The 14,508-nt window shown below is 37.3% G+C and overlaps 1 protein-coding gene across 12 annotated transcripts in view; it reads right to left on the bottom strand.

The window, feature by feature from the left end:
- Exn (Ephexin) overlaps positions 1-14,508 on the bottom strand; it is a 120,719-nt gene that overhangs the window by 31,691 nt on the left and 74,520 nt on the right. For 7 of the 12 annotated variants that reach the window (XM_074088311.1, XM_074088316.1, XM_074088315.1 and 4 more), the window contains 2 exons: positions 11,354-14,136; positions 10,844-10,944 (listed from right to left, as the gene is read on the bottom strand). In XM_074088311.1, coding sequence (XP_073944412.1) covers positions 10,844-10,944; positions 11,354-14,100 — 2,848 coding nt within the window. In that variant the 5' untranslated portion in view covers positions 14,101-14,136. Of the gene's footprint in view, positions 1-769; positions 949-10,843; positions 10,945-11,353; positions 14,137-14,508 lie in introns of those variants that run through there. The other 5 variants (XM_074088319.1, XM_074088320.1, XM_074088321.1 and 2 more) reach the window with 3 other exon arrangements.

The raw sequence follows: 14,508 nt of genomic DNA, 5'->3' as shown, positions 1-14,508 counted from the left end.
TGCAAAGAGCTTGAAATTTACAAGGGGTAAACTATACCTAAACTAAAGGGATTGATTTCAAGCTACTTGTAATGTAATTATCATTTCACTTATTGCTTACAAGATTTGTAATTTGCAGTAAATTCGTACAGTTAGTAACCTCTTTAGGGCTTGTACCTGTTGGTTCTGGAAAGCTGAGTAATTTAGTGCGGATGTGGGTCATTATTTGCCAAAAAGGTGTATTGTTGCGAGCTAAAATTGACAATGTCCTCAACTGACCTACCGTAGGACTCGGATTTTAAAGCGAACAATAAAACTATTATACATGACGACCCAAATTTACCAAATACCATTGTTAGTTATGAGAAATACGCAATATCGAGGTTGGCGAATCAAAATGACCTATCATTAACTATTTAGCAAAGACACAGACAATAAAACAACGTCATAAAGGTAATTGAATTAACAAGTGAACAAATACAATCATGAGAACTTGATGTAGACATGAATTTAAACACTGAACTATTAAAACAAAACTAGACCGAACATTGATGAACCGAGGTGAGGCGTAACGGCAGATAACAAACAAAATTAGCGCTTAAGAAACCATAGAAAGTAAACTACAAAGTGATTCAGTGTAAAACCTTTTCCGCTTGTTACAAATATTTATTTTGTGGGTAATTGTTAAATTTCACGAGTGCGCGTGATTTTAGGCAGCAACCAAAACGCAACCGGCCGGCGGAGCCACGGTCGTCCACTTGCGACACTTCATACGATGACAATTTCGCACCAACACAGATGACACTGAACAATGAATAATTGCTACATGAAAACAACATCACTTTAGTTGTAGAACAGTGGATGTCGGGCGCGGGCACTTTCACTGTCGCGAGGCTGCGCAGGCGGCGCGTCCGTCCGCGGGCGGGCGCAGGGCTGACTCGCGCGCCGGCCGCGCACCGTCGCTCTCCCCCGCGAGCCTTATGCGGCAATTGTAGCAAAAGCGTCGGCGTACCAGAAATGCCGTTTAAGTTACACCCCGAACGTGTCATGGCGCTGGATTCAGACAAAGAAATGTCATCGTTTACTTTGCTGTTTACAAAACTTATAACATTTTTTATTGTATTTTATTAGAAACCAACAGTAATATATTATTACGTAATTGTTAGGAAGTATTGACAGTGATTTTTCCTACTGAGCTTCCTATATTTCGATGCAGTTGCAGGCATATTACCATGGATGGACCAAGAAATTTGCGGATGAATAGACCGTCCAGTAGAACTGCAAAAGAATGAGGGTAGACCGATCAGGAGTAGCTACTGCACATAACATTAACTTCCACCCGCAGATTTGTCTGCAAATGGTCTACATCCCGTCATGATAAATATAAGTAAAGGACCACAATAAATAAATTTTTCAATAAACATGATAATAATAAGTGAACAATACATAACAATACTTATATATTCTATAAATAAATGAGAAAGAATGCCAAGTTCATAAATGATTTCAGTAATAATAAGTGAGATCTAACTGGAATGGAGATCAAATTTAATTTTTTTGGTACACCATAGTCATAGATGCTTTTTATCAGTTGGCAAAATTCGATTTACCATGGATTTTGTACCATAATGCTGAACACTGACGTCGCATGTTAGCCAGCATTAGTCAGCTGACTATTTATTCAAATTATTTATTTCAAAGTTACCTACTAAAAATCGAATTTTACAGCTAATTGAAAATTTATTTATCTAGTTTTCCGGTTAAATACTAAATGGTTTTTATTAGAACTGTGTTTAAATTATTGATAAATAGTATCAAAAATATCCTAATTAAAGCAAGGTAAAATACATGGTAACCTTTAGCATCCGCCTTAACGACATCATCACCATCACTCTACGTCATAAAACACGTTAATTTTAATATCATTTATCAATCACACTTTACTTAGGTACACGGAACTTCATTCCAGTCTCAATGATCATGCGCACGTATAGACGAATCATAATATTTACTTTTTGTTTGGTAAATGGGAAACTCGATGTCAACGTGATCCCGTTTGCAAATTAAGAAATCGATTTTGAAACAGCGGGGCATGTCTGGCCTAAAACTAGATCGGAGACAATAGGAAACGGAGTACAACTGGAGCAACATTTCAGAAAACTGGTCCAGTGAGACCGGCGGGAATCTAGGGCAAATTCTATCAATTAAGCCGTAAACATTTATAGAGAACAGAATAATGAAGTCACTATAGCCGATCAAAGACAAGAAAGCCGATTGTTTCCAAAATGATACTGCTGAAGATAAATACTGCAAATAGATGGCAATGCTGCAACTGTTTTGGAATACTAAAGTGGTGGCGCCTTTCTTTGCTAAAGATCTAAGCGTAACAGGTTACTCTAATTGTAATGCACAAGAAATCTAGAACATTGCTCTCGTGTCTAAAGTGACATAACGCCGACAAGTCGCCACAACTGGAACAGGTAAATAATTGATCCCACGTTCGACTTCATCGGCGATTTTGACTGTGTGTTTTGCAACTAGTTGCTTAACTGCGTTGAGATTTTGTGCATTTACTCCTGGATTGCCTTCGGATTGCATTCTATATTGAGGCGTTGCTTATGAAGGTTATGCGAAGCGAATGTCTTTTTCTCGTTATCATCTTACAAGTTTAAATGGGTAGGTACTTAAGGTACGTTTTGTTCTCTTAAATTCTTAGGTACATAAGTATTTCATGTGTGCCAATGGCAGCAGCCGTCTTAGATTCTAGCACGGCGCTAAATACGTAACCGGACCATTGTTATCAAAGCTCAAAAACTTTTCTCACCATTATATATTTAGAGTCTGTTAAAATTGCTCAGCGAAAGTCATAAATTATACTTCAGCCGTATTTAACTTGTACTTTGTAATCGTTTTACAAACTTCATTGTTCACATTACAATGAGTTTCTCTGGTTTTAATTGTTAGTATTTGGACTGACAATTTTAAATATAAAATAGCGTGATCAGATCATTGCATTGTAAGGTGATTATCGGAATTGGCTTTTTTCTTCGAGAGATCTGTTGCAGTTTCCCGCGATCAAAGTCGTTTATCGGTTTTTTCTTCGACTTTGACAACATTGTGTTCAGTTTCTCTACTGTGAAGTGAGGCGTTTCGTATGGCTAATTGTCCAATGATTTATGAATAAAACGACTATTATTGTAATAACATTTTTAGATGAATCTACGCTACCCTTGTCTTCATCATTCAAACGTTATGTCAAGTCACTGATATCTTGTGGAGATGTAAGGCCAAATTCAATGTCATGTCATAACAATCTTTTTAAACTATTGAATAACTGCTCAATTTATTTTCAATGGAACATGAATTATCGTCCAAAATGCATATCACTGTGATTATACGAGTCATCACGCACTCAAATTACCAGTTAATGTTGGCCTCTCTTAAGAACCAACGTCAAAGAGGGGTAGTCCAAACAGTCTTTGGCAAGAGGTCTCCTTCCACTGGATACATGCGCATAAAGACCATAGGTAGTTATTTTACGGTCAAGGTTGAGCAATATAAAGTTCTACGCAGAGCCGTGAGAAGATTTGTGCATTATACAAGTAGTCACAATACTTAGCGAGGAATTCTATTGTTCTAGACTTTAAAGCCTAGACATCGCTATGACGCTTGATTTTACAATACAATACAATACAATTACTCTTTATTGTACACCAAAAATAGTAAGCGATACAGAAAACAGGTACACAGAGAAAATTACAAGGTAAGCAATAGGCGGCCTTATCGCTTAAGAGCGATTTTCATAGGTCCCAACACTAACCTATCTTGATATTGCTTTAATCTCAGATCAACAAATACCTATAGTGAATATTAAACCTAAGTCGCAGTGTGCCAAGTAAGTCACCTTGTCACTCTGGCACTCAGCCAGAATTGAAGTTCACGACCTATGCTTTAAAAGGTTAAGACTCAACAGAATGTCTGTCTTATTCTTACAAGTGAGTAACTACTATGAAGTAGTCGACTATTTATGAAGTGAATAGCTTCGCTTCATCTTCAAGGCCCTTACTAGGCTTCCCGGATGTAGTATTCTCTCATCTCAAAGTTTTGATTTAAGATCAAGCATCAAGCCTTTGTAACAACTGTACCGACAAAAAAGTATAAAAACATTGTCGCAGACGCTCAGTATTCACTCAAACATGGCTAATCATCTACATAAATATTCAGAATAGATAAAAAAGGTAGACTAAAAAATACAAACAAAATTATCCCGCTGTCAAATAAAACAAACAACCTTCCTATACATAAGTTATAAGGCAAACACGTCGTCAAGAGACGTCACTGGTATGAACCCAAAACGCAGGCCGCATTACCTCTCTGTATAGCTAGACAGTGTGTTGTGTGTTGGATCGTGATCCAACTTAGTTTGTAATAATACCTTCCAACGCGTCTATTACGCTACACAATAATGACTTGATTCACTTCATTATAGGAAATACTTTCACTAAAAACTGCAACAAAGCCAGTCGTCTCCTGATGCTAATATGTTCCTGCCGCACGTCCGCGCCGAGCCGGAAGACAGAACTAGTGCATAATAGCACGAAGGCTAACCTGATACAATATTGGCATTGAATTTAGCATTTAATTTAGTCGACGCCGTCAGAACAATTTTTTAAAAGCTAATGATGCCATGAATAGAGCTTTTAATCGCTAAAGTAAGCTATAATTAGACACGTGGGAGTAGATTTGTTGTTCTGAAAATGGAATTCGATTCTTTACCATGATTGAAGACCTACCAATACTATACTGGGAGCGGGCCAGTTATTAACCACCAGTAGTCTGCGGCTGTTTTTTTCAATTTGGGGTCCGCGAGCGTATTTTAGGAGAGTCTGTAGATAGGGTAAAACTGGATCGAAGCATTAACTGATGCGTCCAGATTAGCACTTATCTTTTCTATTTCTCCGTGGCGATCATTGTCGGGCTTCATAATGGTCTGGTATTGGAAAAAAATGGAAAGGCTGATCTACAGAGCTTCTACATGATATTGCTCTTTAGTGTTCTTCTTTATTCGTGTTCTATAACAAAACACGTCCATTACATATGTATCAATGTCAATCTAAATAAAATCTCAAAATGACAACAAACAAATAAATTTTATTGTATCTCCCACGCTACCTCAAAACTTGACCTTTAGTTCGAGTCGACAGCCGTCTCGACTTGTTCAAATATAACAGATTGATCTACTCAGCAAAAATTGCTTGATCTGCTAAAGAAACTTTAAACAAACCAATGCTTGTTGACGTGCTTCACTCATTGGACTACTTTTTAGGGTTCCGGAGCCAAAATGGTAAAAACGGAACCCTTATAGTTTCGCCATAATTATTCGTGATAGACTTTTATATTCCTTAAAAACGAATTAATGTTTATGATCGGTTTTTAAAGAAAATAAAAGTCTATAACGAATAATTATTGGAGTAGACACATTAACTTCTATATTAAGAAGTGTTCTATCAGACAACATTTTTAATTGTCATTCAATTTTTATGAAATCGAGAAAAACTAACAAAAACGCAACGTTGCCAGCTCAGCAGGAATAAACGCTCTTTAATAGCAGCCTAAGGTATAAAATATACCTAAACTTGGAAGATTCCGTATAAAATATTACTTAATTTTTTCGTAATGGCTACGGAACCCTATTTTGGGCGTTTCCGACACGCTCTTGGCCGGTTTTTCTCAATATAATGTCAAAACAACTTCATTTACGGCGCGAAAGTTACGGCCGAGACCCGGATGGCCAAATATGATTTTCTGAAGAGCAAATTCTTCTTATGATGCATGCCTTTGGAATGTGTATATGATTCGCCTCCTAGCTTATGAGCTTCTATGTAATACTGATGTCTTGATTTTTAAACGCATTGTGTAGAAAGTCGAATGGAAAAGTTGAGGCATGCTGTAGTCCTTTTGTTGAAGCAATAGTATGAGCAAGGGACGAATTTAAACTTCATCTATTAGAAATCGAGACTAATGTTAAACAATTTGTGAGTATCGAAAATACAAACTGAGACATGAATGCACAGAAAAACCAGAAAAGGAGACCAGCAATGTATAACCCCTACACCACGGCTGGACAGGAATCTAGACACGCATTTTTTCCTATGCATACATATCTCAGGTTGCTTATTTCTACTATGCATACTTCAGCAACGGATTGCTGAGGACCTGGGTTCGATTCCCAGTGCTGGTCTCTTTTTTCGGTTTTTCTGTGCATCCATGTCTCAGTTTGTATTTTCGATATGATTTCACGGGATACCCGTAAAAGTAACAAATTTGGAGTTGAAATAAAAAATACAAAAAGACCCCAAAAACCAATCATAATTTGTGAGTAAGCATATTATCTGTTTAATCTAAATTACATGTCGCTATAAGTAGAATCGTTTGGGAAAAATACCTATCTCTGTTCAAAAGCGTAGAACGTAGTTTTTGTATGCGAAATCTGTCATTTGATTGCGATCGCGAGCAATCAGACTTTACAATCTGTCATTTGATTGCGATCGCGAAGAAATTATAGATTTTGTGTGGTTTAACTTTTACCCCAGATCCATTTTAAAAACGAAAGTCAATATAAATCAATTAATCACTTCCTAGCAAACAGTACCTAAGCCTTCATTTGTTTAACATGAAAACAATAGTTAGTTAAGCCATTACTTTGAACAATGAATATCGCGCCCACGGCGTCTTCCGCCAGGCTTTCTGCGCCATTCCCGTCTCTTTCATCCTAATTCTAGACTACAAGAGAGTGAAAGAGAAATGACAAGAATAAAGTAATTTCAATAAAGCCCTACGTTAAAACCAGGAACTCCGCTCCAGTACCGCTGTACAATCGCTTAAAGGCTATAATGTATCCATTGTCATGAAATAATTATCTATTTATAACAATGGCCGATTAATTTAAGGCAGCTCCAGCTACCAAAATTAGAGTTTGTCTAGTGAATGACTCTATTGCGGCAGATATGATTTATAGTCGTCGGTGAGAGAATTTATGTCGCACAAATGAAATGTTATTTGGATTAATTAACTCGTTAATAGAGACATGTTTTATGTCAAAATACGTTTTAATTAAACTTAGAATTTCTGCAACATTAATTACGATGTAACTCAAGCAACTGTTACTTAAGTGATGTTTTAATTTATAAATGTTGGTCAATTTGTCGGTAGGTTAGTCTATTTAGGTATTTACAGAGAAAGCGCAACTAGGTACCTCTTTCAATGCATTGTTTTTATAGATTTCTAAACCGCTTTTCTTTGAGCCCCATCCTTGTGATTGATGTTGATTCTCCTCTAAACGCTTTCGGCAAATCTTGAGTGATTGCTTTTACACATTTTCTAGCACTTACTTCTTAAACTATGCATACACGCACTTACAACGGATAAACACCGCAATAAGCTAATGTCCGACCATTAATTGCGTACAAACGTACGCAACGTGCATAATAACAGCTTTTGTTTTATAGCTGCTTACTTTTACTTTCCTCGCATTGTTAAGTGCCGTGTTTGCATATGGCGCTTCCTTGCATGGATGGAGTCCAAAACGTTGAGCATTTAAAACAGGTGGTTTAAGTATGAAACGTTTCCTGTGTCAGACAATACAATACAATAACTCTTTATTGCACACCAACACATAGCAAGCAACAATCTTATATGTTTCTGCCTATGTACTGACTAGGTATGTACTTGATTTGAAATTTCAATTCCCAAAATGTACCGGACTGTACATAGATCATACTCCTCAAACTGAACATCATTAGTTCAGCGACTTTTAAAAATAATTAGTTTATTTTTATTACACTTTCAAGTTTATTCGAATAAGCAATGTAAAGCAAAGTTTTTGATGTTTGTAGCGTGACAGGCGACGTCAGTTCTTTGTGTTCTAGGACTTCTACGATGGCGAATATTGATAACAGTATTTAATTTGTATGAAAAAGGGAAAATCTAAAGACTCCATTATTTTTAAAGTCGCTGAATCAATGTTGTTTTAATTATTTGCTTTGCTCGTATTACGCTAAAGCTTAGCTTTTGAAATTTCAAGATTCGATACTAATAAACGGTAAAAATATTTCTTACAGTAGGTATTTCAGCTGAAATCTCCGACCGTTTTCGACATGGTACAAACTGGCACGTTGTTTTCACAGTACTAACCGCTGCAGATATGTATCAAGTTTATGTACCTATACAATGGGCCAGCGGTATCAATGTAGGTCAGGATACTATATCAGATCGATAGTTGCAGCGCCATAGGTACGGAGTCACCAAACAAAAACTATTACGCTTTCTAAAGGGGTAGATTAGGCATTTTATAAAGCGAATAAAGAAGATCAGTTTGTGTGATTAAGTATTGTTAGTTATAGTGTGTGCGTAACTAGTTATACAGACACAATAAATAAAATTTTACACGAAGTCATAAATTATGCATTAATTTACTTGTTTAAAAGTTTAGTCAAAACTTTTTCTGCCTCGAATCGACCTCTGTCTGTAGTAAAATTTCGACTCTACGTAACTCGCAAAAACTTTCGCAGCAAAACAACACAGTAGCAGTTTGTTGTTCGTGGCTTCCTTCCTAATCATTTCCTAATTGCATATAAATGAAACAATTGCAACTGGCGATATAAATCGCGAACGCGTCGGTGCATGACAGCGGGTAGTAAACACAGAAAGTGCATTTGTAAATTTGTACGTCGCGTATATTTAGTACAAAATACGTTTAGTTGTACCAGTTACGATTATTTCAGTATCTACAAAAGCGAGTGTTTGAAGTTGAAGAAAATATTTTTCCTCTATCTAAATCTCTGAAATTTGGTATGTGGGGGTTTTCGGGGATGACAAATCGATCTAGCTTGGTCTTGTCTCTGGGAAAACGTTTATTATCGAGTTTTAGCCCGAGCAAAGCTCGGTCGCCCAGGTACTATTAATTAAGTGTATATTGGAAATGTGAATCTACTTTAGATCACCGCCGAGAACTTAATTACCTAAATAAATGTTATCCATAAAATTATATGTACTATTTAAAAACGTAGCGCATAATAACAACGTAGCACACAACTCTTTTTTTGACAAATATCCCTACGCTATTAGGCGTTAGTAAATCAACTGGCAAAAGATATTCCGTTAATAACAATTATTATTGATCAAACAATCAGTCAGTCAGCACTTGAGTTATCCGAAAGCGGATTCAGGACGCCAATGAAATTAACAAAACTGTCAGATGTGAGTGACTCGGCTGATGTAAAACGGTTTATTCGAATTAACGTTCACCAGAATAATTGCTTAGGTAATTTTTCTTTCATTCCACGGTCACTTCCGTTTCAACTTGCGTTCAGACGTATCACTGAATGAAAGGTGCACAATGAAATGCATAAATTAACTAAATAAGTGAACTGTCTGATTCCATGTTAAGCTGCGTGCGGCGCGCGCGCAGGAATCCGGCAACAATTAGCGACCGCCCACGCCCGCGGTCCGTGAACTTGTTTCGACACTGCCTAGTGCCTACCCACTGGCAAACTCCAGACATTGCACTGCACACTTAAGTTTCAAACTTAGACAATCCTAATGGTCCTTCTATTCTACTAAAATACATATATGCATGTTTGTTACTCGATCTCACAACAACGGCACAACAAATGTTTTTAACCTAGATTGGCAATACATTAGTTACTTTTTATCCCAAAAAATTGCATAGCTTATGCGAGATAGCGACATTTGCTAAACTAAACAGATACCGTAAACTGCTTCAACTTTGCCCTCTGGCCCCAACATTGCCTGATTCGATTTAGAGTCGATAACTTAGCACTCTTATAGGCTTTAAACTTTTATCTACACGGGAATTATTATTACTTTAAAAACCTAGAAGGGTGCTAGTTATCGACTGTAAATTGAGTCAGGCAATGTTAGGGCCAGAGGGCAAAGTTGAAGCAGTTTACGGTACGTATTATTTTAAAAGCACTTAAAATCATCAAATGCTTTAATTTGAGTAAGTTATCGTACAGGATTTTCTTAAAACCATGTTAATAATTTGTTCGTCAATAGCTCACTTGTCATTGATAACTATCTCTAAACTAGTTGAGTGCGATATTCTTAGGCAGGGTGGGAACTTACATCTAAAAGAGATTACCATCAAACACAAATTTGTATACGCTATAAAACATGCCCCAACCAAGTGTTAAACTGTTTAGGATACATTGTTCCTTAATTGAAATATGACAAAATTGTGCCACATGCCACATTTTAAGTAATCACATTCAATTAATCTAAGATTTTATGCGTTTAGTACAGATGGTCATCATCATAGCAGTTGCACAATTTGACGCGAGCGAACTGTAGTCATGTTGTGCGTTTTGCTTTAATCCAGTTAGAACCTAAATTGTTTAATTATACAAGATAGCTTTTCTATCATTTGTTCAACTCTATCTATCACAAAATAATGTTTATTTACATTTACAACATTCTATTTATGGCACACAACATCAATGTAACGAATATCGATCATTGTAACGCCATCTAGCGGTGCCCGTGAACAACGCATGCTTTACTCGTTAGTTCCGTCGATATTTAAGTACCAAGGTGTGGTAATAGATGGCGCTGCGCGTCAACAAATTGATAAACACCTTTTACAAGTAGTCCTTACCTTACAACAGATTCAATCGTTTCGCATATGATCGAATTAAAAAGGAGGAACAAATTACTTTGCAATAAAACCTTAACATTTTGTGACTCAAGCTGCGCTAAGTGCCGTGGTTTTGCGGAGTAGCAAAGTCACTTGCTCCTATAGCCTAGATTTTAATCGTTGGGGCAAATTAGAAATCGTTTCATTTACCTTGGTCATCGCCAGCCTCCTTCGGTGTCTTCTGCCATTGATGCCGCACCTTCTGCGACCAGCTGATAGGACTCTTCCTCCCACGACTCCGTTCCCTCACACTGCAATAACAATTCATTTGTGTTACAGTTTTCACTGCCTATTGCATCTACTATAACGTCCACACATTTCCCCTGCGCTTATTCCACTAAACCGAACGCTTTAATATCAAGCGACGATAACAATGTTTACGTTTCTCTTTGGAAACTGTAATTGCCAGTTATATGTCTGCCGTCTCGTTCTGTACCACTTGACCTATTTATTACCCTATTTTGCTAATCCGGCAAGTAACATCCACATGTGAAAACGCAATCCAAAAAATATTTCGACCTTGAACGTAACGTATCCATAACTAATTAGATTATACCTACTGCAGACTCTACATTAATAAATCTAATTTTGATAAGGTCAGCAGATATCGATTGAAATATTCGAACTTGACATTTGAATTGTATAGATATTAATACTTACATAATGATTTTTTGCTCGTCATTCTTTTCTTCGTCGGACACGTCGACCCAGTCGTCGCTTCGGTCGCTGCGGTCGCTGACGCTCGTTTCGCTGCTTGGAACTTGGAAGGCGATCTCCTGCCCATTGTAACTCATGACAGACCTTTGACCGTAGATGCTATTAGTCTTCTGTTCGCTAGACATCGTTGATTGGCTAATATTAGAAACGGTATCAAATGATAAGCGTTTATGCACAGTCGATGCCAGCTGTTTTCGAAGACTATTCCGAAGCTTTACCACGCTAGGGCTGTTAGGAATGCTTTCATAACAATGTGAATTACAATCACTGAGTTTAATTGTGTCGTAAATGTTCTCTGTGTCGTTGTAGCTGGTGTAATCAGAGGCGTATGAATGTCTTTTTCTATCAGTTGGACTACTCTCCTTGGACTGAAGTGACTGAGCCGGAATTCTCTCGTAAATCCTATCGGAACCTATCTTTTCATAACTGACCGTTGAAGTGCCACTCACGGATTTGGAGACTTGGTAATTTTTGTGATTGGGCTTATTTTGATATGGTTGATAGTTTTCGGCTATTTGTATGCCAGTGCTCGAGGTCACGCAGTAGGGTTTTATTGGTGATTTGCAATATTCGTAACCGTCATCACTGTCACCGTCGCCCCTGGTTCTTTCTTCTAGTTGCGAATCACACAGTTCGTAGCTGTGTAAGCTGCTTTCATCTCCTTCAGGATGCGATCGCATTTCCAAAAGGCACTGATAAATATTTTCTTCCACTACCATTTTTTTGCTTTCTTTAGGCTCTTCTTTTGGAATTTCAGGCAAGGGGCAGTTAATTTTTGATACCCTTTCTAGCGTTCTAATAGGTATTACCACTACATTTTCAGTTTCCCTCGGTTCCAAGATTTCATAATCGTCTTCTAACTCCACTTTTTTCGGTTTCGAAGTGAACCCGATAAGAACTTCTTTGTTGTATGCTTCAACTAGGTTGCTTTCGAAATCTAGGTCAGTGTCATTTTTAAGATCAGCTTTGTTTTCATCATTTTTATAAGATATAGTTACTTCACTACCTTGAGATTCTGGTTTTACTGAGATTGTTTGTGGCTCCTCGGCACGATGTTCTACAGTTTCGTTTAGAGTGCAACTATAAACGCTATACGGACTATCAGATGCAGATTTTTCACTGTCAGAATAAATTTGAGTGCTACTCTTTCTTCTCCACAAAAACGACTCATTAGGTGTTATGCTTGAATTAACATCTTGTGCGTTTTCCTCAAGTTTGTCACTCTTGCTTAACTCAGAAGAAATTACCTCATGTTCATTAGTCGGCGTAATAGAAGATTCGTTGATATCTTCTTGGATTATCTCAACTATGTGCAAAGGCATTTTGTCGGAATGTATGTAATTAGTTTTATATTTATGTTTATCATTAAGAGATTCCCTTCTTTTCAAATTTTCAGCTGCGAGAGTTTTAACACTGATAGGTTTCGGTGGCGGTTCAGGTAAAACAGGACGTATAGTTTTGATTTTTGGAACGCCGTCTTTTACTACAATGTTTTTAGTTAATACTAGAGTTGATTTCTTTTCAGGTACTTTTGGTTTTTCTTTAATAGGTAATGGTTTTGGAGGTTTTGCAGGTGGTCGTTTAAGGGTACCATTATTACTTAAATTTGTTTGCGCGCTAATTTCGCATTCAAATTTTTTAATAACGTTTTTAACTACATTGCTTTCCGTTGGTACCTTTTCTTTCGAGGGCACTACATCTCTAAGGGTACTCTTTTTGGGAGATCCATCGACAGAATCCGAACCACTTTGTTCACTAGACCCTTGAGATTTTAATCTCTTTTTAGGAGACTTGGGTATTTTTGTACCATCTGATTTAGAGCGTATTACGCGCATTCTAGTTGAGCTGTCGGAAGCATGTTTATCGATGGAATCCATACTTGAACATCTTCTCCTATTATTTCGTTTTCTAGACCCTCGTCTCTGTCGCAGAACTATTTTTAAATTTGGACTGCTACTAAGAGTTGAGGACGGCGTTGAGCTGTTGCTCGCAGAACACCGCGAAGTCGCTTGCAAATCTTCAATAGTTTTAACCAAATTTTGTTTTCTTAAGCCTTTAAGCGGTTCATTAACAACTAATTCATTGAACTTTTTGGTTAATTCTGATACTTTGCTGCTTGAGAATGTCATCGTTTTTGCAGCTGGAGGAGGCCGTCGATGAGAATTTCCGGCAGTTTTAATTTTAAAACTAACTTTCCTTTGTTGATGTTCAATATTTTTTTTAATATTCTGTGCAACATCATTCTGCATTACATTTTCATTGCCTTTGAACCGATTTACCGTTTGTTTGAAATCTCTGCCTCCACCCGTGCTCCTTGAATCTTCACTTTCGGTAGTTATTGCAATCTGAGCGTAATGTAATGTCACTTCTTCTTTCTTAGAGTAATTTCTAGGTGCATCAATTTGTGAATTAACTGTTGAATTTAAGAATGCTTGCTTTGCAGCATTGATAGACTTCATTCTTTCTGAAATTGATGTTACGTTTGTAGGCGGTTGGATGGGTACAGTGTACACGTACTCGTTGCTATTTTTTTGGTTATCTTTTATTGCCATGTTCGTGTCTGGTAGGATAAAGTTCATCAATGCACTGATGGTTCCGTGTTCCTTCCCGTCGCTGTTGAGGTGTTTAATCGTCGATGACAGGTTGTTTTTGGTTAACGGCGCGCCTTCCATTAGTCCGTTTAATAACATTTGTGATGGATATCTCCGACTGCTTTTCTACGTCATCTGAAACAATAAACGTACATGTTTAAGTGCGAATTAATAACAATATCGATTGATCTAACATGGTACATCATAAAATTATAGTTGGAAACTAATTGGCTCCTATAACCTACATTGCTGCAACAGATCGCAGTTGATTGTGGAGGGAAAGTACACGTTTCTTGGATATGTTTCCACAGTCTCAAGTCTCAACGGACAGACCGACGTCTGATTGCTGGTATTATTGTCTACGGGTTCTCACGAGATTGCAGCAACGATACCTTGTTTTGTTCAATACATGTCTGTAGTTTTTATGTGGTTTGCAAAATATTGGCGGGTGGAGAATTGCAATGTCCTTGGAATGTTGTCACCAGACAACATCTAAACATATCAATG

This window comes from Choristoneura fumiferana, chromosome 5 (assembly GCF_025370935.1).
Source record: "Choristoneura fumiferana chromosome 5, NRCan_CFum_1, whole genome shotgun sequence".
Classification (NCBI taxonomy): domain Eukaryota; kingdom Metazoa; phylum Arthropoda; class Insecta; order Lepidoptera; family Tortricidae; genus Choristoneura; species Choristoneura fumiferana.
This window is presented reverse-complemented; position numbering and strand designations above follow the sequence as displayed.